General features: G+C 39.8%; 1 protein-coding gene across 5 annotated transcripts in view; it reads right to left on the reverse strand.

The window, feature by feature from the left end:
- NPNT (nephronectin) overlaps positions 1-26,975 on the reverse strand; it is a 42,351-nt gene that overhangs the window by 9,991 nt on the left and 5,385 nt on the right. For 2 of the 5 annotated variants that reach the window (XM_031607411.2, XM_090138855.1), the window contains exons 3-9: positions 23,674-23,724; positions 18,026-18,118; positions 11,507-11,626; positions 10,521-10,640; positions 6,009-6,143; positions 4,902-5,024; positions 2,701-3,021 (exon numbers count right to left, since the gene is read on the reverse strand). In XM_031607411.2, coding sequence (XP_031463271.1) covers positions 2,701-3,021; positions 4,902-5,024; positions 6,009-6,143; positions 10,521-10,640; positions 11,507-11,626; positions 18,026-18,118; positions 23,674-23,724 — 963 coding nt within the window. Of the gene's footprint in view, positions 1-2,700; positions 3,022-4,901; positions 5,025-6,008; positions 6,144-10,520; positions 10,641-11,506; positions 11,627-16,093; positions 16,187-18,025; positions 18,119-23,673; positions 23,725-26,975 lie in introns of all 5 variants that reach the window. The other 3 variants (XM_031607412.2, XM_090138856.1, XM_090138858.1) reach the window with 2 other exon arrangements.

Below are 26,975 nucleotides of genomic sequence, written 5' to 3' on the forward strand. Positions count from 1 at the left end.
TTATCACTGATACCCAGTGTGTTAAGGTTTGTCTTTAAGTTTATGTTTTTAAGACCTGTTTTAAGATCCCAGTGGTAACAGAAATTCCTACTCTTAATGAGAAGTATATTCTATCTGTCAGACTTTATCCATCTTAGTAAGCAGGAGAGATTCCTTCACCACAGTTTGCAGTGAAACAGTTAAACATTAAAGCCATCACTGCATTCCTCCCTCATTTCCATTCCCCCCTTACCCATATCAGGAGAAGATTATCCTTGGTGCCAGATTCCACTGTCTGCATCTGACTGAGTGGTTCAAAGGCCAAGTGTAGGAATTCCATTTTAAAAAAAACACTCTCATTTTTTTTGTTCTGTGGAGAAGCAGATCCCCAAAGCCATTATAGACATGTTTAGAAAAGGGGGAAAGCATTGAGGGAAATTCAACAACCCGATACCTGTCAAAAACTGCAAAGGTATTTAAAGAATATTAACAGCAGCACGCTTTGTGCTCTCTGTGGCTGCTAACAGATCAACTTCACTGGGCCCCAGCTGACTTCAAGCTGATCAGCTCTGAAGTGAAAGCTTAGTTGAGGTTTGCTCAGCATGAGATGGCAGGACAAGTAACAACAAAAGGAGAAAAGTGTGAATGTGTCACCAGGAGCAACCTCAGGAAAATGTTAAATAACAAAAAATTAAAAATTGAGAAATGCTTGCAGAAAGCAAGTGTGCATGTGTAAACACATTCCCTCCCTTGCTCTAGACTGCCACTATGTTTGCAGAAATTGGCCTAGAGCATGGAGCCTCTATCAGTGTTCAGCACACTACCAACCCCTTTGCCATGGACTGCCAATGGAAGTACTGTCCTTTCAGATGGCTGAGCAAAGCAGCAGGTACTGACACACTGCTGTGTCAAAGGCACCTTCTCCAAGAACAGAACTGTTTTGTACCACACTGTATGTTTCAAATCCTAAACAAATGCTTTTTTGTGCTCACTAATTAAATCCCTTTGGACACAAGTTAGGTGGGAGGGAATACCCACCTCAATGATACTTGCAAAGCAGCCATAAGTGGGGAGAACAACGGTGCTAACTCTTATCCGCTAGAGCTAACTTAGAGTATTTCAGGTATACACATCACACACACAGGTATACCAGGCATCTCTGTAGCAGTAGATAGAGGAAAAGATAAGATGGGATTAAAGACATACTTACTGACTTGATCTGAGGAGCTATCCATCCCCATTCTGCCTAATGAAGCCAGTAACAACTGCTCTGCTTGACACCTTTTGGAATCCTACTTTACTGTGCCCCAGTGCCTTTGAAGCTACGCACAACCCTCAAAGGGTGGTGGCAGCTAACCTAAACAAAAAGTGAACACTTTTCAAAGAAGAACTTTTCCTACACATATAGGCTGGCTGTACAACAGTGTATCCCAAACACTCATACTGAAAGCACGAGCTTCTAAATCTAACCTCTAGAGGGAATACCGCTGCAGTCTAGAATGTGCTGCTATAGTTATAATAATTTCCACAGAACTCTTTATTTTTGTTTCCCATTATATTAAGTGCTTAAAGTCTTCAGTGTATTTCTTTTAAAATTCTTACATAAAAACAGTTAAAACATTCAGTTTTAACTGAATATATTATATGGATTGCTTAAAATTAACCTGGAAAACGTCAAAAGAAAACTCTGAGCAGTACCAGGATATATATTCCCAAATTCCAAGTCATGCTTTTTTTTTCCTATTTTAAATAATGTTTAGAGCAGACAAAATGTGAACAGGGAAAACAAACCATTTTTAACAAGGACGAAAATATTTCATTCTTTAATGATCTAAGAGAACACATCCCCAGAAGTTCCTGCATAGATGCCAAAGCAAAAACTCCCACATTGCTTGTACACCTGCTGCAAGACAGCACGCTTCCTCCTCCTCCAACATTGTTCAGCAGCTTTACTGTACGTCACGCTGAAGGAAAAAGGCTGATCCAACACACCCTCCCCATCTCTAAGATCTGTAGCAGAACTAAAGATAAAACTGGGTGTTGAATGCTTCTTGGCAGATGTGTGCAACTCTACACGTGCCAGTAATGCCATCTCAGGCATGCGCTACAGCTGGCACAGAAATAGTGCTGCATCTTTCAGAGCAGCTCTTAAAAAGGCTCCTCCTTGAGCTAGAAGAATCTTTACCCTTCTCAGCTTTTACGTATCCGTTTTCATAGATGCACTCCATAACATTAACCTCCATGCTATTTTTATGCAATTCTACAGTTGCTTAGTCATAAGCATCCAAAACTGTTTGGATTCATGGAATATCAGTAGCAAAACAGGTTTCCTCCAGGAAATCAGACACGATTCTATTTCTCACCATTCTCAAAGCTAGGGAAATACACTGTCTAAAAAAATCAGATTTGAGAGCCATCCTGAGCTGCATGAGTTACATTGCATTTCAATATTTCTTTTTTCCAACAAAATGGCTTTCCTTTCTCCCTCCAAAATTTTCATCTGAAAATTTAACTAATTGGATATTTTCGTTGAATTAATCCAGAATTTCTACCACACATTTTTGTTAGGTCATAAAATCAGTTATTTATACAGCTTTAGCACATGACCATTTTCACTTCCATGCCTTCATTCTCATTGATAAAACGTTCCAAAACATCAAAACAGTACACTGAATGGTTTCTACAATTATGATAAATGAAAGGGTAAGTAAATCGACTTACTGAACACATCCCCTCGGGGTTTCTGAGGATCTATCTGTATCCTGTTATCATCTGTAGCTCCTTGGGAAGATGTAGTTTCAACAGGAACAAGCAAAGGATGTGTGGTGGTTATCAGAGGAGTTCTTTGTGATGTAGGTCTTAACGTTGTAGGTAAAGGTGGCGTTGGAGGTGGAGGCTTTGTCACTGGCTTTGTTACTGGCCTTGTTGTCACAGGTATGTACCTAGTGGTTGGCTTTGGTGTGGGTCGAGTTGTTGGCCTTGATGTGGTTCGAGTTGTTGGCCCAAGTGTAGGTCGAGTCGTTGGTCTGGTCACTGGCCTTTCTGTAACAAAAGCAAGTACACATGGTGGTCTGAGGGGTTGTCTTGTCAGCAAATGCATCGGGAAGCCTATTGGTTATACCAGTGCCTCCTGTAGGAAGCACAGTTTGCCCCTGAATATGTGATATGAACTAGATGGTTCAATCATAATGTTAGGAGTAACTGCAAAGAGAATAAAGATGGGAGCAAAATGGACTCCTTGTTCCAGAAACTTCAGAATATAATTCATTGACATGGAAGAGTCTGCTGAATTAATGCCTCTTCTTCTGAATGCTTCCACTGACTAGTCACACACCTTACTATTAACACTACTGAATTATCAGTACTTCTCATTACAGTATTAGAGATGATTTAGCATGACCAAAGGCAGGCACACAGTGCCTACGGCTTCCCAAGCATCAACACTCTTTCAGTCAACAAAACTCACCCAGATGAGCTGTTAGTAAAATAGCATGGGCATGAAGGTATATCTTAAGCTGTAAAACTGCACACATTTTTACTCAGGAACAGAGGAAGTTTAGTAATACTCCAATGTTACAACCATTTCAGTCACGGAGGGGCAGATACCTTTGGTTTAAGAAAGTACTTTTTAAATCTTTCCGCTTCTTTTAAACACTCCTCCTCGTCTACAACTGTTTATCACTTTACAGACAATGACCCGAAGCCAACTAGCTGTCTTAAATCTTTCTTTGCTGAGCACCAGGAAAATAAGTGAATGGTGGTTTGTTTTTTTTTAATCCTCCACAAAAAGGAAAAGATGAACTGAGCTCCACCTATAATATAGTGACATTGCCTACAATACCACCTTCCCAATATTTCATAAATAAAGGGTAACAAATTTTAGATTTATATCATAAGAAGAGTTTCTCTTGAAATCCAAGAACATCTGTTCTGTTATTTGCATTTTACTATTTGTTAATAAACCTTTCGATCTCACTGGAGATCTTAAAAGACCCAGTAAGAATTCTACTCATTTTGTGGACATATAAGTGTTGGATGTGTAACACAGAGCTAGAATTAAGATACTGTTTGTTAAACAATGAACTGTTTGAAGGTAGCAGGTTAAAAGGTTATCCGTCTGCTTACTACTATTCTTTTGAATAGCCTGCTGTTTTTACCCTGTGGCATATTAAATGTATCATAGGACTACATCCCAGTAACATGTCAAGTGTGTCTACATATAACTGTAAGCATTTGTGTTGTGAAAGATGACCATAGTGAGAGCACATAGTTATAATGACTAAAGCCAAAGGAAACAAGTTTGCAGTAGTACTGCTCTTTAGAAAAGACAGGTGGGTTACCAACAACCAGAACCCACATATGAACACAGGGTTCTCAAAATGATCGTGCAGGCAGAGCTGTGCAGTCCTGAGAGACATCACATGTTAAAGAGCTAGAATGGCCTATTCTGTACCAAGAGGGATGACTGCTTCTCCTAACACAAATATGAACCCTCTGACACGGAATTCTTCCAGAGAAATCCTCTCTCAGCTCTGCTAAAATCTGGGGAGTGGACATGGCAAACTGTTGACATGGGACATGTTGCAGAGCGTACGTAATAGCAGCACATGAGTAATATTGTACTGTCTGACCAGACTTATCCCACTTACTCACTTGTCCTCATTGTGAAGCAACTTCTAGAATGAAGCTCTGAATAGGGTGAGATGAATATCTTTCTAATTATGAAAGTGTCTGAGAGAGACGTATTTTTATCAAAGCATGCTAAGACTCAAAACTCTGACTACATTCCCTGGACCTTCATTAATTTTTAAAAATAGCTGAGATAAATTAAGCCTGATTGCGTTATACCTGAAAAGGTACAACATAAGATTCATGGACACATTTACTTTCAGAACAACTTCTTCAAAAGGAGCTTTACATACGTATGCAGTTTGTTCCATTGTCTCTGTAGCCTTCTTTACATTTGCATTTGTAGGATCCTGGTGTATTGTAACATCGTGAATAACTACCACAATGGTGCTGACCAAGGGAACATTCATCTATATCTGCAACAGAAAGTTACATCAAAAATCAAAAGAAACCTTTCTTCCTGCATATCTTTGCAAAAACACGAACAGTAGCAAGATCATGAAAAAATGCAAATTTCAAGAAATTCCAAAAAATTGAAATGGAAAAAGTTGGAAGTTAATGTGGTGACTTCAGGAATATCCACATTCTTAAACACCCAGGTATTAAAACTACCTTTTTTCATAAAATACTTTCTCTTTATTGAACCTATTGTGTTTGGGTAGAAACTACATACATGACCTTTATATGTTTTAGGCCTCTGCACAAAGGCTTCTCTCTAAAACTATGCTTAAACATAAAGCAATGCCTCACTGTTTCTACATGATTGTTTTTGTTTGTTTGTTTGTTTTTCAGTAAAAGGATCATAAATTGGCTGAGGCAATGGAAAACTAAGGCAGTGGGATCTGGGAACATCTCTGTTGAAGGGCATATACCAGCTGCATTCCAGTCTTGTGTGGAGACAAAGACAGGTTATTTACCAACCCTCACATTTTCCCACCTGTCTGCAGAGTAAGTAGGTTCTGCAGCCTGTTTTGGAAGGAGCATGGTGTACCCCAGCCACATGTTCTTTTCTTGGATCTTGGGGCATGCAATGGATCACAACTGCATGACAGCTCAGACACAGCCAAAGCTGAAATGCTGCTCCAAACCTACAACTGTCTCTACCCAGTGAAACCTGTGGGGATGAAGGTTTAGAAAGGAATTCCTGCAGCACCAGCATTGCTCTCCCACTACCTTTCACAGGAAAACCTGTTGCAATAGGAGTTAAAGATACGCTTCCAGTTGCACATTCAGTCTAGTTAGTTCTATTACTCACCCTTTGCTAAAATACAAATGCAGAGCAACCTACAATAACCTACTTCAGTGTTTCAGCCATAAGCAAATATTCCTCTTTAAACCATTAATTCAAGTTTATAAAATACACCTTGGTTACATGCAGATAAGAAATATGATGGTATTACCATGGCACTGGTATTTCCCTCCAATGTACATTAAATCAAAGCCTTTATGACACCTGCACATGTAGCTTCCAAAAGTATTGACGCAGTGCCTAAATCGTGGACAGAGAACTCTCCCAGTAGCACATTCATCAATATCTGTGGAAACAGAGGAACTGCATTACTCTTAGTAACAGGTAAAATGCAAGCTATACAACCCACATGAAATTGTTCTCACACTGTGAAAACTGAAGAATAGCCAAAGTACTTCTGAAAATGTTATTTTGAATGCAAGCTGGTCTGCCAGCAGTAACACCTGAGCACTTCTAGCTGTGTCACCTCGGTTTAGCTCTTAACCATGCGCCCAGATTCTTATAGTTCCCTTGCCAGAAGCCTTCCCAACTCCCTGTGAGTGACAAGAGAATGCCCTCTTCAAGGCCCCAAAATATTCATCCTTAAAACTGTAATGGTGTTTGGCTGAAGAAAAGCTATGTCATGCTACTTGTATGACTTTTCTCCCATTAAGCCCTGCACAGTTACTAAGATAGCACTTGGTTATAGGTGAGGAATAATAATAAAAAATACCCCAGTAATTGTTTTTCCAAACATGCCTGAAACATTGTTCCTGTAGCACAGGCCATATGTACCTACTCAAAATACATCATCATGTGATAGAAGGTCGCTTACTTTTATAAAGATCTCAAGCATCCCTAATCCACAGCCTGCTCAGTGAGCTTATCAGAAACTCATCTGTTCAGGACTTGCTCTCAACAAGGAGTTCAAGCTGAGGCCAAAGGTGCAATGTTTCTGGGTCAACTACCACTTGGTCACTACAGGCCAAACACTGTCTGCCGCTTTGCAAGTTCTTACCCTGCACTGCAGCTGACCCCTCTTTCATGGAGATGTGTGTAAGGTGACCTTCAGATATCAAAGGTGCTGAGACGCACGGCTTATATTTGCCCTGCCAGCAGCACCTAAAATAGTGTCTCATCAGGCAACATCTAGGTAAGGACAGAGCTCTGGGAAGATGTGGGATGTTCATCCAGCATCTGACCCCTCTCAGCTCCCTGCAGCTGCTGCTTCACGCTAAGTACATCAGGCAGATGCCAACAGAGCCTGCTCTCACAGCATGCAGGGCTCTCAGCAGGAAAGCAGGCTGATACTCAAAAGCTGCTCACACTACCACTCATTCTGTAGCCCTTGAAAACTGAGCTGAAGTCTTCTTAGTACTTGAACCCTAATTCTTCTCTGAGGGGGGGACCTGCCACACACGGCTGCCTCTGACGCACACCGTTTCTGATGTTTGCTAGTTATCTGCAGGGCGCAGTTCAGGCCTTTGCTCTACACCTCTATCAGGCTCTTAATCTATGGGAAAGCAAGATTTTGCTCTCTGTGCAATTTTTTTTCTGAAAAGGAACATTTCAGCTGCAAGTGTGAGGGCTGCAAAACAAAGTTGAGTGATTGATGCCCTCCTGCTTGTGAGAGAGGCCTGAATAAGGCACAGAGAAGTCCAAGTTTCTTACACAGCACAGAAGAAACATTAGCACTGACAGTGTGGTGCTCTGGCATGTTCAAATATTCTTGATTAATCAAGAACCATTTGAATGGGTAACTAAAAGGAACAAAGCTGCTGGTAACCTGAAGTAACCTAAAGCCACAAATTACTGGTTGGACAGATTGGAAGTAGCTGCTGCTGGCACAGTCCCACCCTGTATAAGGAATTACAGAGGACAGCAAGCACTCGGCCCGCAAGCTCCCACCCCTGGTCCAGACTGCTCTGACAGCACAGCTCTCCTCTGCTCACACACACCTGCAGTACAGGCCTGAATGAGAAAGAAAATGAGGCCAATGCTGGGCACCTCTCCACATGCCCGAGTCTCCCTATAAATCTGCCTCTTGGTCTGAGTATGTTAGTAACATTTTAGGCTGTGAGTAACTTTATTAACATTTTTACATGTCTTTCCTTCTGTACAAATTCACTTATTCACAAATTCATGTAAGGAAGGAAGCATGTTGGATGTTGTCACATTGTTAAATTTTCAAGGCAATAATATATCGTAAAGGTATGGGACTGAACTGCTAATCCATACTTTGTTGAAAACTGACACATGTCCACTGCTCACATGTAACATGGGAAGTGGAGTGGATGCTCTTTACTGGTGGGAATAACATTTTGATCATTATGCAGACGATGGAAGGTAAGTGCTGGCCTCCTACAGCTCTCATACAGCACAGTGACTGCAGCTTCCTGCAAACCCACAGACCTCTGCCAATTGCACCTGGGCCCAAACATTGTAAGGCAGTTCCCCTTTGCCCGCTGCAGCAGGCTGTGGCTCATGTCTGCTGCCCATGAAAACCAGGGCACAGAGGGGTGATTTGCATTCTGACCTCAGAATCATTGGTCTGCAATGGAGGCACAGTCCCAAACCTAGTGCCAGCGGCTGCTCTTAAGACAAATACTACAAGCAGCACCCAGTGACTGTCAGAGCCAGCATTCAACAGAGAAGCAGGATTATGAACAGGATTGCTTCTGTCCTGCTGTGAGTAAGGCCGCATTACCAACACAAGTACTAACCAACTATGATGCTGATTTTAAAATAATTTGGTTTTTTAAGTTTACAAGGATATATTTTTAAGTTTCCATTCACAAACAAAACATCTAATGAGACTTTTTTATGCAATGAAAATAATTATGATTTTCAGTCCTCCAATAGCTACACACCTTTTAAAGCTAAAAGGTACACCAAACCTACTCCAAAGAGCAGGGAACACAGAGTTATTGAGTTGAGTGTCATTAATTAGTCAATCCCTACTTTCAATGAATACTCTGCTGAATTCTTTTTTACTTCTTCGTTATCTATTTGAAATGAATTGCCTTCCTACGTGAATTCTTTGGTTGCTCTACACTGGTTGGCTGGAAGGAACATTTTAACAAGAGAACGATCTCCATAGGTTAAACTAAGAATAGAATAATGTCTAGAGGAATTTAAACCTGTGCTAAAAATAAGCATTAAATTCCCAGCTGTCTTTCAAACTCTGTTCAAACTAGGATTTCACGAGCTGCAGTCAATGCACACTTCAATTTTCTTACTACCATCTACAATGTTATTTTTCTACTGCATCTACACTGCAGCAGTATCTGCACACTCCCTGGAGCTGACAAACTCACCAACAGCATGCTTGAGCACATGTCAGGAAAAGACCAAGTTCTAGCCACAAATAACTGTCATTCTTGGAGGTATTTACTGGTTTAGCACAACTTAAGCTTGACAGAGAAATTACTTGGAAAGAATACGTCCCAATCATTTTGTACCAAAAAAGGGAGATTGCGCGTTTTTTTTGACCTATGAAGGAAACCTATCTCTTGCTAAGACTACTTTCTCCACATCATGCAAGCCTGTTCTGATGTTTTTATAGAAGATTTTAAAAATAGGTTATGATACCAATCTGAATGGTTAACACACTGAAACACAGGTACACAGTTCTTCACCTTAAAGATATCCATCTGCCATGATGTCTGCTGTGACACTAATTGCCATCTCTTCAGCATATGGCAATGGTTATTTTCTCTTTTGTATGCATAGACATGCTAGTTGTGCATCCTAGGAAGCATCCATCCTAGAACCAAGCCTGCTCCTCACATCAAATGATCTAGATACAGTCCCTTGTTCTGCTGCAAAGTTCTTGGGAACTTTGGGAAAGTCAGTTTGAGAACCACGTCCCCTGAGAACAGCCACAGCACCTAACTAGATTATTAGGCCATTCACACTCTCCTATTCCTTCATTGCCAGTCCACAGGGTTGCTACAGGCTGTGGAACTGCAGCACTGCATAGATATAAATAATAAAATCACTGGAGCATCATATCCACACAGGATGTATAGTTAATGACTAATGAAATCACATGTCACACTGTTCTTTAGACCATAGTAATGTGTGGTACAATACAGTCTGATTAACCATCAGCACCTTTTCCATGTTTAGTGATGTGTGAGAACAGGACATTTCATTTTCATACAGTCTGAATTCCTGAGTTTATTTTAACAATTACGCAAGAAAGATGGGAGCCTAAATCCTATTAATACTGGGAGCATACAGAGACCTTTAATTTGCCTCTGGGAAATCTCAAAGATGTGCACAAATTGTCCCTCTACTCTCCTCACCTGGGCATCACCTTGCTCTAGAAAGGTATGAGAGATAGCTGCCCTCCCCATTCCTTCTTCATGCAGACATACTTTAGAAGTTCTGTTAGCAACACTTCAAAATTACCCAGGAACAGTAGAGACTAGTAAGGGCCAAAGGCTTGGATGCCAATGAAACCTGCAAGACTGGAGGAAAGCACTGGGGATCTCTGACATAGACCACATGAGAGTAGCTGAGCAATACATCTCCATCCTCATTAGTCACGTCTTGAAACTACATGTATATTTCATTCTGAATACACCTGATGAACTTTTTAAATGCATTCAGTGCAAGGATGAAAATTCTATGAGGAAAAAATATATATTAAATATTAAATCTGCAACTGATCACTTACCTATGCAGGTTCTACCATCAGACCCCAGCTGCAGGCCTGGAGAAGGACAGCGGCAGCGCACTTCCCCTTTCAGCACGTCGCAGCCATACTGACAGTTTGCCATGGAGCAAGAAAGGGCACCTAGGGACAAATAATGGAACGCATTTAGATAATGACACCGACCAGTAACAGAAAATCACTGTAACCTCCGTGGAATTGAGACACAGTATAGTTATGATAGAAGTAAATAAAACACCTGTAGAATTTCACAGGTAGTCATTCAGGCTTTAAAAAGCAAATGCATGTGGTTATAAGAAACAACAACAAAAAACAAAAATGACAACAACAGGAAAAAAAAAAAGCCCTACAACTGTAGCAAGTAGAGCAATGGAATGTAGTCTTCGTGAAGAAAATAAATTCCAGTACGTACTATATATAACACATCCTGGACATTATCAACATTTTAAAATAGGAGGAACTTTAATTTAAGGTCATTTCTTTTCCCTTCTCTCTCTCTCTCTCTCTCTCTCTCTCTCTCCACACACTCAAAATATCCACTTTTATGGGAGCAAGTAGGAACCTGATCTCCAGAGAGATGACAGTACGATCTTATACCAGTCAGACAACCAACATCTGCAGCTTTAATGATTTTACATTTATAAGGACGTAATACAACAGAGCTGCAGGTGTCTTGCTGCAATGAAAATGGCAAGCACTTGTCCCTGAAGGCCAATTAACAGTGATTTACAGCACTGAAGAATGCTTCTGGGAAAGCTTGTAATAAAACTAATAAAATTAAACTATTTGCTCTTGGTTTGTTCAGACTAATTTCATTAGCGGGGGAAAAAAAAAAAAAAAAAAAAGCAGCTCAATTTGTACAACTGCCTGATTTCCAGCAAGATAAATCTTCCAGCATGGGACGCAACTTAATTTCATAAAAGTTTCCCGGGGAAACCCAAGCAGGGGCTTCGAGGAGATGAAAAAGAAAGCACCAAGCCTTGCCGTACTGGAGCAGGTTCCATCTGGCAGGAGCATGTAGCCGTTCAGACAGTAGCACTTGTAGCTGCCGTAGGTGTTCATGCACCGGTGTTTGCATGGCCGGGGCTTCAGTCCACACTCGTTTAGATCTGAAACAAAGAGTACAAGGGAAGGAGATGGGAAAAAAAACATAGCAATTATGTGTGAAAAGCCTACTAAAACAAGTTCCTTGAGAAAGAAGGAAAAATATGGCTACTAGCTTTACATGTGCAGCCCAGCAAACGTCCAGAACAAACTCCACAAAATACTGTTCTGTCCTTCTGCCATGTGGAGTATGTACTATTGTTTCTCAGATACCTCTTCAGAAAAATGAGTGAAAAACAAAGAACTGTCATTAAGTTAAGCACTGGCACATTTCATTAGCAAATGTATAAGCTGAGGCTGCCCAAATCAGAACTCTAGAGAAGAGAAGAAGCGCATATCACTGCTGCAGTCACTGCTGGAGTGCATCTGAAAGCAATTTGGTAATTCACTGTCATGCTTCAAAGTCTGTTGCAGCAGAAGGCAGAAAAGCTGATGAGAATCTCCTTAAAACAATATCTTGGAAAAAAAGTATTTCTTATCATCCAGGAAATGCTGAAAAAAGTACCTGTGACACCAGTGATATTTTTCAAGGACTACTGCTAAAGGCTATTACTTCAGATTTATAATACAGAACTCATGACTTCAACTATACTAAGCCCACAAGAAAAGATGGAGTCAGGAATTCCTTCACAATTCTCTTCCAGGAACACATGTTGATGTGATCGGGTAGACCAGAATAATTCACTACAGAACTTAGTTATTTGTGCACGGATGACTAAAGATGACAACACAGATGAACACAATAAATATATTCACAAATCCAGCCAGCAAGCACTTAACTAACGACTGGTCCTTGTCTCCAGTATTGCACAATGCCATTGGAGTGCTGTTACAATAACAGCAACTTATTTCCAGGAACTTTGCAAACAGCCATCTCCGCTTTTAAACGCATTCCCATCAAGTGTCCCTCCTTTATCAGCACAGCAGAAAGGTAAGCTTTGGTGCTCCCAGCAATTGGTAGACGCACAAATGGAGTCACCACCTGAGAAAGACACGTGCTTTTACAGACTGAATGTGAAAGTTTAGAGTTAAGATATTAAAACAGATAGACAAACAAACCTCTGGTCAGAATGAAGTCAGTAATTCATTGATTACTCCATGGACTACAGGTAGCAGTTAGACAAGGTCTATGCTGTAAAGAAAATGAGAAGTTGGCTTCACAGCAGAAAGGAAGTCGAAGAAAATATTGGTTCTCATTAGCTGTATGTGGCGTTCTCTAAATTCCCAGTGTTTAGATGCGAAATTCATCCTGAAATGTTGCAATCACTTAGTTTTGGAGGGCAATTCTTTTCAGGACAAAATTGCTTATTCTACAAATGAGGAGGGCTTTCCCTTCCATTATGATCGATGTGATGTTGAGCAATCAGGAGAAAAATGAACACACTGGACTCCAAGGGTAATAGTAAGGGTTACAGTTTCTACTTCCTCCCTTTGGAAGGCTGAACAAGATCTTCCTAGGAAGCTTGAAGAGGAGTGTGCACTCCTATAGTAGTGAAGAAGACTAGGTGAGCATAGGCATGTCTTCAGCAAGGAAAGGCTGCCAGGAGGGATGAACCTGTGCCTTGGAAACAAGGAGCAGTGACTTCCTCTGCAACCTTCCTGCAGAGCATGCATTGCAGAAACAGCATCCCCTACCAACACTCACTCTTCAGCAGTTTGAACACATTTCTGAAGTTGCTAGGACAACATACTTCTTCCAGCAGGTACCAATTGCAGAATCATAAAATGGACCTGCTCTGTTAAAAGAGAAGCAGATGTAGAAGAGATGTATATTCGTATATTTCCTACTGAGAAACAGGGATCTTCAGCTAAGAGTCGATAGAATATAGGGACAGGTCAAATGGAAGAGCAACAGATGATGATGGCAGTGGAGGACAATTACTCCTCAATTTTTTATTCTAAAAAAAAAAAAAAAAAAAACCAAAGAAAAAGAAAAGCATAAGAATGCTTAATTATTAACTGACAAATATTTGGGGAAGCAAAGTTCTCTAGGTAGCACAGAGAGTTGCTTTTTTTTTCTTTTCCTTCTGTGGAACTTCCTACACCAGGTAGTTCCTGACAGATATTATAGATGCACTAACATCTTGCTTACGCTTCCAAAACTTCTTACCCTTAAGAATAGTCTCTCACAGCTGCTTCCAGAACTACTGCACAGATCAAAGTTGAAAAGCTATTAATGACTGTTCTCAGTTTAAAATCTGCTGCCTTACATAATGTATAGATTGCGCTGTGACCCTTAAATAACTGGAGTCCCACCTGAATAGTACACCACCATTTGTTACAAAATATTCTTTGTACAGAAATGAAAGATCAAGTGTTGACAGAGAAACTCTTGAGAATAACCTAATCTTAAAAGGCAGGTGCCATTAACTGTATTGGGATTTTACATCACACAGGTTTTGTTTTCAAAATTTTGACTAAATTATTTGTTGTCTGCATTCTATTTCTGCCTGTAAGTAAATGCTGTCGCATCAGCTTTTGACCCCTTTGATTCAGGTCAAAAAATAGATGGCTGTGAATAAAATGCCTGTGCCTTTAAACAGTCTGATTTTTTTAACCTTGGCTGACATAACAAAAAGCTAAGGTCACAAGGCATCAGAAATAAGCTGTTAGCACAGCTCCACTTAAATCTAAAACTCACATGTCACGGGCTTTCACTTCAGCCTTTGCAATCAGCTATTGAAAGATGTTTTTAACCTTATGGAGTCAGAAGAAATGCCACAGTTCAGGAAAACAGCACTGGCAGTGCCCTGGCTGCTTAAAAGCAAAGCCACATTCCAAGCAGGTTGTATTAAAGCGCTCTGCCCAGCCCCTCTTATTTTCCCTGAAGTGCAACTTGTCTTTTACTTCTTTTCAGCAACACAGGCACGTACTTGGAAACCACACAGCAAGCACACTCAGTTTCCTAACAGGTATATTGGATAATTACTGGCAGGTCTTGCAGTCTTTAGACAGGCCTGTATGAATATGCTGACAGCTCCCTTTATCTACCTCCATGTTCCCATAATCTGCAACAGCGTGCTTCCCACAGAAGAATCCAGATATACTGCACATAAACAGGGGGAGCACTGAAACATTCCTGCTATTAATATACTCTGTCGGCTTCAGATGGGTTTCTTGTTCTATAAGTAAGGACTGTTTTTTTCAAGAACAGGTTCAGGCTCATGTTAGCAGTCAAATAATCAGCTATAGCAACATACCTCTTGAACATATGCTGGTTTTAAAAGGTCAAGTTACTTACCCAGAGATATCAACTGCATACTTCAAACAACATCTATAGAGACATCTCAGTACAAGCGCATCAAAAGAGGGAAAGAGAAAACAGCAGTAGTTTCCTCTTTAAAAAAAAGTAAACTAAGACGTATTAAATGCATAGACTAAATTTTGGAATTTAAAATGTTAATCCTTTTCATAGAGTAGGCCCTTAGAAATCCCTTTAATTTCTTTGCAGGAATCTCCATTTGTTGTCCCATGCCTGAAGTTCTGCTGTTGAACTGCTGACGCTGTTACTACACTTACTACAGTGCAAAACCACTATTCTTACTTTCAAAGTAACAGAACACAGTAGTGCACATAAAAGCAGGCTGAAAGCTTTAGGCACTATGGAAAGAAGCTCCATAACAGAAGCAAAGCTGCTAAGTGCAAGTATTTAATTTTTAAGAAAAGAAATTAAAATGTGAATGCAAGGAAATGACAACAGAGCTGTGCTGGCAAACTTGGGGGGACTTCTTTGATCACTGCACAGCCTCACACTTCATCATGGATAATTACCAACTTTGGGGCACATCCAGCAGTAGCAGGGTCGGGGTTCCCCCACACCACTAGCCATGAACAGGGCTGAACCAGCCTGTAAACAGCTGGTGAGTACATAAGCACAACTTCCTAGGAAGACACAGTGCACTCTGCTATTTTCTTTATAATTAGTTCCTGCAGAAGGCTGCAGAACTCAAATCTATTCTGCCTTTTTCTGCCTACTAGCCAACTTGAATCAGAAAACACATCAGGTATTCAATACCAAGTTCACTCAGACTGAGACAACAGAATACCAGCGACCCAACACAAAGTCAAGGATTTAACTATCACTCATACTATAAAAAAGTTTAAGCTTTCATTCCAGCAAGCACCAACTTCTGCCTCTATTTGATCCAATAAACAATTCCCATTGTTCTGAGTTCACAAAGGAGCTTAGAAATAAATTAAGTGCAGATCCTGAAAGATGAGCAGAGGAAAGAAACAAAAGCAGGTTACAACACTGAGTGTGATGGAAAGTCAAGATGTTTTAGAATACAGACACATGGTATCAAGGGAATACAATCAGTTATTTGCTCTGCATGCTAACAACACTGCAAGTTCAGCCTCTGCATCACAGCCATTGGTCCATTAGCCTCCAACCCCTTTGCAAGAGATTTATTATCATTTCAAGCCGTGCAGGTAGAAGAAGCACGCTGCCTGAAATACAGGGACCATCTCACCCCTTGAAGGTGTATTTCTTGAACGATGCTCCAGGGGGCGGAATAGATGTGCTTCACTGTTCTGACCAGGTGGACTTGAATACAGTTGCTCATCTTCACATGATGGGAAGAAGGCATAATTAAAAAACAAAATGACCAAATCTTTGCAATGTGCAAAACAGATGCTTTATATTCTTCACATGTAGACAACCTTTCCCAGTCACACGAAGAAACCTGCATACACTTGTAAAAATGGCAAGCTTGCAACTATTCACATTTGTCTATGAAGATAGGTATTAATGAAGAGTTGGTATCAATTTCCCGTTCAACACATTTTGAAAGAAGCTTTAGTTTCATTCTTACTGCTATAAACTTGAGAGCTGGCACGAGGCATTTTCTTTCAGAATGTTGTTTTCTTTTTTCCCCTTAACTGCTTATGGCTGTCAACCTAGGATTAAAAAGCTAGAAGGGAAACACTAAAGTTACTTGCAAGATTTGGGCAATTTCACTGCCAGTTGGCTGCTGATGATATAATAAGGGAGATAGTATCAGTTAATCCTAATTCCTGAGTGACCTGAAGTGAGTGCCTGGTCTAGTATTAAATGGGGAGGTTGGTGGCCCTGCCTGTTGTGGGAGGGTTGGAGATTCATGATCCTTGAGGTCCCTTCCAACCCGGGCCATTCTGTGATTGCCACTGGAAAAGGACCAGCCTTCAGGCATCCTCACACAGTTGCAGTGCAACAGTTCTGCTGTGAGGTTTCGTTGTTCTCTTGGATTGATCCCTGGTACCATGGCTTTATCTTTGAGGACCACGAGATATAAAGCCTGTTTATCAGCACTCACATTTCATACATAGCCCAGCACCATTCACATATCCTAGAAAGACTTCCACCTCCACAGGGGAATTCCAACATTTCTTCTGCCTATACTATTACATCATTATTACTAATTATTATTCTGGAACAGAAAAGAAAAAGATAGCCTCTGGAGTGAACAGAATAGTTGCTATTTTAAATGTGACCTGTGTTACTATACTTTATCCTGTACATAAGTGGGCTTCACGGGATGCCTACAGTTCTAATCCACCCAGTTGTTACACTGGGGGTGGAGCTGAACTGTGCTGTTGCCCCCTTCCCAGCCATACATTCAGATATCCTCCCAGCAAAAGCAGACTCTGCATCAGGTACACACCACTTGGGTCTCAACCTAATGTGAAATTAGCACATGGCAAGAATGCATATTCTGACCCCAGGAACAGTCATCTGAAGTTGAACTGATACAGGCTGTAGTGACTTGATCTGATTGATGGATGTCTGGGACACTGCTGTCAGCAGGAATCTCAAAAACCTCATGGACATCTGCCACAGCAACTTTGTCACCAATAACATGCATGAATATCTGATTAATATAACCTACAGTGAACCGAGGTGATAATTCAGTAGAAAAACACTTCATCTTTTCAACTCTTATTTATACTGTGCAGCTTATTGCTAAGTTCAGGACTAGAAACAAACAAACAAAAAAAAACAAAAACAAAACAACAACAACAAAAAAAAAAAAACAACAAAAAAAAGAAAGTATTTAAGAAAGCATTTTTAATTGAAGAAATACTATTTCACTATCGAAACCTGAGAATTGTGACCTTATGAAATAACAATCCTGACCACAAAATTTCTTGATTCAGATTGAGGACAGTATGTGGATACACACTTTATGTTAATCTCATTCATTTCACCTGAACAAAAGCAACTGTTTTCCTTGTATCATCCCACTGCAGATGCCATTTTCTCTTCAGATGTCACTCTCAATTTCAGAAAAGCTACAGCACTAACAGACGTGGGATATGAGTTTGTTATCCTATGCCTGCAGGCAACATACACAGCATTTGCAAGAGTCAACAATATTTCTGTGATTTCACAAACAAATTCTCTTTCTTGGACTTCACTTTCTTACCTTGGTTGCACGTTTTTCCAGTGTATCCTGGATGACACTTGCACTTGTTTGGCCCAATGCATTCGCCATGTTTGCATCCTGGTTGGCATATAGCTGCAAATAGAACACCACTCATTATTCTTTGGTTCCAGTCATGACTGACAGTGCATTACTTTAAAACAAATGGCAACGACCTAACAAAAATAGCACCATTTATGTTCCTCCTTTAAGCACCGTTGTGTCTCAAATACCACTGTTTGAACAACAAGTGCACTTTCAAAAATAATTGCCACCCCAATATGTGTGGGACTCACTGGTATTCTATCTTGGTACAACAGGAGGTTCTGCTGTTTCTGGCATATTAAGCTCCTTTAGTAGCTCATCAGCCTGCATACACAATGCCTTCACTTGCTCTGTGCATTTATGTACTGTGGTTCACATCATTAAATTTGGTAAACTGGAATATGCCCTAGCTTTTCTCATTCTGTGACAGAGTGCAGATGTAGAATTCTGGTGAGCTTACTGTTTAAGTAAGGCAGACACAAATTACAAGGAAAACAGAGGGTGGCATAACTCAAATACTCTTTAATTTTCTAAACTATCAGTATCATTTGCAATTTGCAAAGTCACTAACTAGATCCAGCTGTAATATTCATTGATCTGACAACAGTCTATATTATAAAATTGTATGTACTAAGGATCTATTCGAACAGAAATGTGCCAGAAGGCACTAGCTTGCATTCCAGCCAGGCTGTTCAATAGGGCTGAATTAAACAAAATTAAAACAGAAATGAGATTAGTTGCAGCTGTGAAAGAACTTTGCAAATACATCCCTAATGATCCAAAGTCTTTTCCTTAAGATTCAAAGCATCCAGAATCAGCAGTTCCCACAACTGCATCCACAGAAGCAACAGCACAGAATGAGTTTGGTTCAGTTCAGGGACTGTATCTGCTCTCTACGCAGGGCATTTTTTGTTTAAAAATTAGACATATGCATCCTGCGATGCATAAGGAATGTAAGACCTTATTTTCTATCTGTAGTACTGCTCTTGGTGGATCTTCCTAACACTGCTGCATCTCTTTTAATTCTGTCTTTGGGAATTTGCTAAAAAGCAACAGAGAGAGGTGGTTTTAGTTAATGCAAGACGCATCTTTCCTACAAACACTGGCCAGAAACAAAGACACGGGACTCAGATTCACCAGCTATCTAATGGAATTTCTGTTTCTGTGAAAGTAGCTGTAGTAGTTCAGTGAACTACTGGAAGTTTCAAACATATGTCCCTTGGGTAATGGGCAGAACTGTCAGAGGAGCAACTGAGACACCACAAAACTCAACAGCATTGTAGTTGGAAACAATTGCTGCTTTTTTAATCTTTATAGTCACAAACAAAGAAAAAGACTCTGTTTTAAGAGCTAATTTAGATGCCATATCTCTTGTCTTCCTGAGATCATAAGCCCCAGTCTACCTAGAAGTGGATGGAAAAAAATGAAGAGCATGAAGACCAACCTCATCACTGGGAAAAAAGAGATACAATATATCCATAATAGTAACAGAAATGACCACAAATATGTTTGCAAAAGCTTCCATAAAGTTTCAAAGTTTTCTTCAAAGAAAATCCATACTGTAAAGCAGGACCCGATCAGATAATACTAACCTGTTAGTAACTAATAAGTTGTTAGAAGAACACAAAGCACCATCAGCTAGATATCAGCTTGGAAGGAAGTGGTAAAGTTCCCTGAGTGAATCTACTGCAACTTTAGTTTAGCTGACACTAAAATGCCTTTCTCTCCTCAAATGCAGGAAGCATACATTAGCAGAGCTCAGATTGCAAAAAGATGATCTTACAGTTGAAGACAAAAAGATTTTGCAATTTAGAACTGGAAAAGCATATCTAATTCAGAAGATCCAATATCTTTCAGTATTCTTTCAGTCAACCAAGCAGGACATTGTACTAGACAAAAAAAATCTTCATTAGCACGAATAAAACATCTAGAGCAAATTACACAGAACAACTAATGACACACAGATGAGTGATGGGATCTGTGGCATCCTCAACAGATGATACCTAATACATGTTAACCAGCTTAGGCTCATAGTATTATCTGCAATATTTGCTGTCCTGTATGACACACAGGTGGATAAGTCCTGATCTGGACTGTCTCCTACTCCCAAGATAAAACTCAGAAGTGCACTTAAATCTTTTCTGTTTCCAAAAGTCTCACTTAAAGGAGATGTCAGTGCCTCAGCAGCCCACAGCTTAAAAATCCCTACTCTAACAACTGCCTAACTGCTATCCATAAAGCCAAAGACATTACAAAATGCTTTCTGCACATAAACAGGTATTAGGAAACCAACTTTTGCTGCCAAACATGGTACCTGAAGAAATCTCTTTTATTAGAATGTATTCTGTATGCCGCAGCTACTTGAATGTTACACAACTTAAATACAAGATTCTATTCAATTTTAGTTCCATGTAATAACGGAAGAACTTCTATACAAAAGGGAAAAGCATTTTGCAGCAAGCTTTGCAACGCGTGTAATTCAGCCAACACCTCCAAACTTCACAGCATTTCCTACAAGGAATCAAATCACTCTCACCAAACTATTTATGTGACCACCTCGTTTCAATCTTTTCATTTTAAATCATTTTGGGGCCAGACACAAAGACTCGCTCTGATCAGTTCCCACTGATTTTAATGGGAGGCACAGAAGTATCTTTCAAGCCTTTTATTTAGCCAGAAATCTAACAGAATACCTATTTTAAAGGTTGGCAAGAACTACCTTTTCTTCCAAAATAAGATGATAAATACTGCATTTTAAGTTTCAAGTAAAATTCAGGACAAATTAAACCCTGTAAAAACAATAGAGAGCTGAAACATGAGTGAGTGAATTGGGTTTAGAGTTGTTTTTGTGGGTTTTTCTCCTCAAGCGTGGGAGAAAGAATTCCTGGTGAAATGCATATGCTCTCAGCATGTGTTACACTCGCGTAAAAGCTCGAAGCCACCCATCTTCTCAGACACCAGGAACAGCTGGTGTGCCTGAGTATGACTAAATCATTCTGAATTATGATTTCTTAATTGCTGCGTAAGTACATAAATGAAGCGTACATTCAATTAGTTCATTATGGATCTGCAGTGTTGGCAGTGGGAGGTGTTGCTGTTGTTTTTTTCATTTTATTTTCTCCCTGCACTCAGCTCCCTAGAATGTTGATGTTAACAGTTTATTAATCCATTACCAAGTGCTGCTTGGTGGAGTCCTAACAAGACAGTCACACTGCTTAATTCTTACCTAAGTCCTTCGTGAGGGATAACAGTGAAAAATCCTGAACTTGCACAGAGGAGTCTCTCTACCATCCTAATTCTCATCTGCTTTTCTAACAGTTTGAGCCAAGACTTTCAGCAAAAGACTACAGCGAGGTGAATGCTACAACACTTTGCTCTGTTCTGCTGCTGAATTTGTTCCATAATGTTAATTCCTGATTCCACACACCTTCTTTCTTTGAGTGATGTCCACAAGAGCATCTCACTGACAGAAGTTGCCCTCAAAAGTTGCTCCTTCTGCAGCTCTCCACTCACATCTGCCTCAAAATGCCAGACCACACGCGTTCCATCTTTTCTCCAACCCCTATTTTCAACTCTCTGAAGTCAAAACTGTACAAGAATGCCTGCATCTGAAATAATCTGTGTTGACCATCTGCCTTGCTTCTCTCTTTCCAAGTAACACATAGCCCCTTTTTTATCCTGATCCCAAATCCCAATTTCTTAAAATTCATTTTTGCTCCGGAAGGAAGTACTTTATGCATCAGCCCATAGATTATTACATACTATTCATCTTCACAAACTCTTACAGTTACATATTTCTTCTTTGCTCCGTCACATACAGAGGAATGAATAAAGCTCACCCTCAAGATACCCCTACGTAGTTATCAGTAGGTGGTAAAGCCATGTGACAACCGTAACTCACATTACAGAATTACTATAAAAATAAATAAAATTGCTTCCCAGCTAAGTGCACAAGCAGTCACAATATACATCCCTGCAGAGTTCAGTAAGCTTGATTACAGTCAGCAGGTATCAACTTTCAGATAATTTCACATGCAAAATGTTCCTTACACTGAAAGATAATAAAAGTGCTTGACCAAATTCTGTAACTAGAGACTGATAGTAACATCAGATAAAATGGTGATATATTATGCCTGAGTTGTGTTTTGATGTTTGCTGGTTTGTTTGTTTTTTTTTTTAAGTGACTTGCATTTATTTGTAGCATTCATGTTAACAGGTTAAAATGCACACAAGCTTCAATCTAAAATATATAGTTCCATTAGATAAGCGGATTCTACTTTTACACACACCCCTCTCACCTTTGCCTGCATAAATCAGTTACTCAGTTTGCACACATGATTGTGGTAATGGCACATTAACATGACAAACTGCAGCCAGCAGGGGCTATTCGTTACAGTGAATTCTCTGCTTGCCTACACTGCACTCAAACTCATACCAAATTCTCAACTGCATACCAAATCCAGACCTCGGTTCATGAATGCCTTGCTGTTCAGAACACTTAAAAACACACTTAGCTACCACTGAGATCAACAGGATTTAATGAAGCTGGTGAAAGTTAATCTAATACCTGTGCATTTTAGAACTGTTTAAAAACCAGTGGAAATTTGGTCAAACAACGCAGAGAGAACAGTAAGAGGTATTTCAGGTTTTGTCATGTTTTTTATGTTTGTCTTTCAAGCGGCTCACGACAATTCCTTAAAGAACAGTGACTTATCATCTCAAATGCAGGTTCCATACCCAAATCTTTCTGTGTTTTACCCAACTCGAGACCAGCAGGAGTGTCACCACATGTGGCAGCAGAAAAGAAATGGGGCCCTACCACTCACTTGGTTATAGTCATACAACACCCAGTGGCTTCAGTGCAGTAACTTCTGTACCACAGTAACAAAGCCAACTTTAATGCACAGCTGATGGCTTTGTTCCTCTTCTAAAGACTGGTGCTCCCACCACAGGGATAAGTAAACAAGACATATCAGTTCTTAAGCAGCAGAGGACTATGGCCCCGAGAACTAATCTAAACTAGCACTGACTTCATCTTGCTGTAACACGCCAGGCTGTGCACTGCTGTAGGCCAGGGGCTGTAACATTTCCCTGCTGTGAAGATGACAACCTGTAGTGGAGGTGCAAAGCAGACAACGGGGGGCAGTAAGCATTTCAACCATCCCAAACCAGCCTCCTGCTGCACAATTCTATACTGCGAAAGCAAAATCAGGCCTCCCAGATCTGACAGCTTGTAAATGTGATGGCTGGGAGTATAAACAACTTGCAGAAAAGCAGAACTATTACTTGGGGATTGATGGTAAAATAAAGAAACAAGAAAAGAGAAAGGAAAAAAGGAAAAAGTGCAACTGTTTAGGAGATAAGATGCATGTCATCAGACAGGTGACTGGGATGAAGAGCCTTGTTAGTTTTCTTCCCTCTCCCACCCTTCCCCGCCCTCCCCAAATCAGATGCTTCAAAAATATTTAAGAGGAAAAAAAAAAAAAAAAGAACATCTACATCTTCTTGCCATGTATTATAGTTTTCATGAACAATTAATGACCAGGAGGCCATAACTCCAAGCCATAATCTTTCCAAAATTATTTCAAGAAATATGTTCAGCTAACCTTTGGGCTGGCACCTTAGGCTGGCTATTCTCTGCCTTAAGACGTAGAAAGCTGTAAAACAAATATCCAAAAAAAAAAAAAAAAAGAAAAAAGAAATTCCAGCTTTTTTTTTTTTTCTCCCCTGTAAGGAGGATGGACTTGGCTGGGGCTTTTATCAACTTGTTACATTCCTGGAGACTTACACACATTCAACATTCAGAGCTTTTCTGAAATAAAAAAAAATTCTGGTACACATTTAAAAATAGCAACACCTTACATCTGCATTACATTATGAGATTTAACAAACACATTCTGATACATAAGAGTAATTAAATATCACGACGTGATGCTATTCTTATTCAACCAACTAAGGAGCTGCTTTGCCATACAATATTGTACAAATTCTCGTGTTTCATGGTTTAGATCCCATGTTTCCATCAACAGAACACAAATGCCTTCCTTAAAGAGACAGTATCCTTTCACCTAAATATGCATATACATATCACTAATGCTGCATAACATAAAATAAACGTAAAGGGTTTGCATCAGGACAATGTTAGTTTGAGAGTAATTAATATTACACTCATTTTAAAGCATCTGAACATCTGTACTGGCACATACATTTACTGGTCATTTTTATCACGTTTAAATTTTGATCGTCTGAAATGAAGTTAATGCTGAGAGACCTTTTCAGCTCTTACTACCATATGTAACTAAATATAATACCAAAGTTAAATAAGATAGAAACAGATCTATGTTTTGGGTTCATGTTAAAACAATTTATTTGCCAATAAAAATGAATATTAGATGCACAGCTTATTAGGCTCCATAACCTTGTTATCAAAGGTGGGGACTTAACAACAACAGCTCTTTGTATTTTAGGTAATACTGACCAACATTTAAGGGTTTGCTCTGATTGTCACTTTTATCGATTTACATCTGCTTTAACCAGCTAGCTCCTCAATGGAGGGAGGTTGGGGCTGTTGTTGGGCTTTGAAGGAAGCTCCAAATTCAAATTGACAGTGTGGTCAAAACACACTACTGCTGGCATTTCATGGGGACAAACTGGACTGCAAAACTGTGCAAAACTTCTATACAGAAGAGATGCAATGGAGGAGTGGAAAAGGATACTGTACCTTTAACACAGCAAAGTCATAACCGCTTTTAGAACCATAATGGTTCTAAAATGAAAAAATCCCCACATCTGTAACTGAATAAAAATAGCAAAACCTCATTTTTTTTTATTGCATGACAAAATTAACACAGTATTGCAATTCTGTATAGGTATTTTTCTCAGAAAAGATATTTAAAAATACACAAAATTATTGGCCGTTTTATAAGATCCACTGCACATCAATATTCATTAAACACTGCTGACACAATGCATTAACATAGACTGCGTTGTTGCAACCACAAATTTAGTAACAAAACTCTTGCTGATGTTAATGAGGTTTCTGCCAGAGGGCCAACCTTGTGGAAGCCAATGCTGTCAAGGTTCATTACTGACAAAATTATGGTTTTATTTCGCTAAAGATTTGTGCATCTCAGTTTATACAGAATTGCCATTTCCACTTAAAGCATCGTGATGCGCAAGAAACAAAAGCCCTTAGACACACAGCCTCGTCTCCCATTGATGTATGACATGATTTACGTGGGTGAACTCCCACCAACATTACTGTTGGTTACACAAAATCATCTCGGCATCAATGAGAGCACAACCACCTCTTCCCAGCCCACCACCATGCATCTCTGTAAATAAAGCACACAGCACAGATACACATTAAGACAGAAGGAGCAGCATATACAGTATGAGCTTCTCCACAGCACTTGCAAAAAGGCAGCAGCATGCACAATTTCCAGCAAAGCATTTGGTTATGTCTGCATCTGCCATTTCAGCTTGCAGAAGCTCCCCCCCTCTTTACTGCAGGTCACCTAAGAACTTCCTGCAATAGCATGCATTTTACTAGGCTGGACTAAATCTTAATGCTAATCTGACATCTTCCAACTGACTTTTTTTTTTTTTTTTGGTGCAATGCTTAAATGAGGTGTAAACTGATTGCCTGACTTCTACTTTTACTAACGGATTACTGTTTAGCTTCTTGACTGCTCTGTCCCTAAGCTTTTCATGTTAGTTGTGGATTTATTGTAAGGTGGTAGGAAAAAAATAAAAACCTTTGCTAACTTTCTCTGCTTTTCTTCCATAGGCATAACAGTCAAATCTCAGCACAGGGAAGTAACCAGACTGAGCTGCAATAGACGGATGCTCTAAAAGAGTGCATTCATCTTTACAATCCCTTCTCAAGATAGACTTTATTAATTTTGTTAATGTCTAAGGAAAATTCAGAATTGAAATAAGTGAAGTAATCAAATAACAGCAAAGCTTGTTAAATTCATTTTCAGTGAAATTCTATTCCTGTTAAACATTTTGGGCACAGCTTTCTGTTCACTAGACAAACCCTCAGAATTAGCCCTGTTAACCTCACCAACCGTGCAGACTCATGCCAACAGAGGATCTGACAGTAGGCCAGCACCAATTTACAGAAGCTGTAGATTCAAACTTGTATTTTGTACATGGGAATGCAGCAAAACCACACTTGCTATTGCCTCTAGCAAAGGAGTTGTCCAAACCGTAATCTAGAATAAGAATTCAAGCAGTTTGCTATTGCTTCTCTTAAGACATCTTGCTCAATTTTTATAACCTACATTAAATTAGTGGTATCTCTTTCTGCCAGCTCTTATTTAATAAAACAGGTTTAGTTCTGGGCTGTTAAATTGCAAGTGAAATTATGAAGCAAAAAGCAGCCTACATCTTTAGTGTAGTTTGACTACATATAACTAGCATACAAATGAATTACAAACAGGCATGCAGCCAAGTACAAAGCAGGTGTATTTTGTTCATGAAAGGCACACACATTTGGAAATCATTTTAATAGTTTTAAAAGAACAACAGAGCTTTTTGCAAGCCAGCTATAGCAAGGCAGGTAGACCTCTAGTTGTAAGGATGCCTTTCACGGAGCCCAGATGAATCAGTGGCAAAAATGTCCACAAATAAAGAACAAATAAGTTAAAAATAGCCCCTAGCATGGCTTGCTGGAAGGAGAACTTCCACCCTCATAGTGAAGAATAAAAAGCACCACATTACTTCTCACATATATCACAGAATCACAGTCACAGAATCCTTAAGTTGGAAGGGATCTTTAAAGGCCATCTAGTCCAACTGCCCTGCAGTGAGCAGGGACAGCACAGCTAGATCAGGCTGCCCAGGGCCTGATCCAGTGTCACCATAAAAGTCCCCGGGGACAGGGCATCAACTGCATCCCTAG

Source organism: Phasianus colchicus, chromosome 4 (assembly GCF_987193195.1).
Source record: "Phasianus colchicus chromosome 4, bPhaCol1.hap1.1, whole genome shotgun sequence".
Classification (NCBI taxonomy): Eukaryota; Metazoa; Chordata; class Aves; order Galliformes; family Phasianidae; genus Phasianus; species Phasianus colchicus.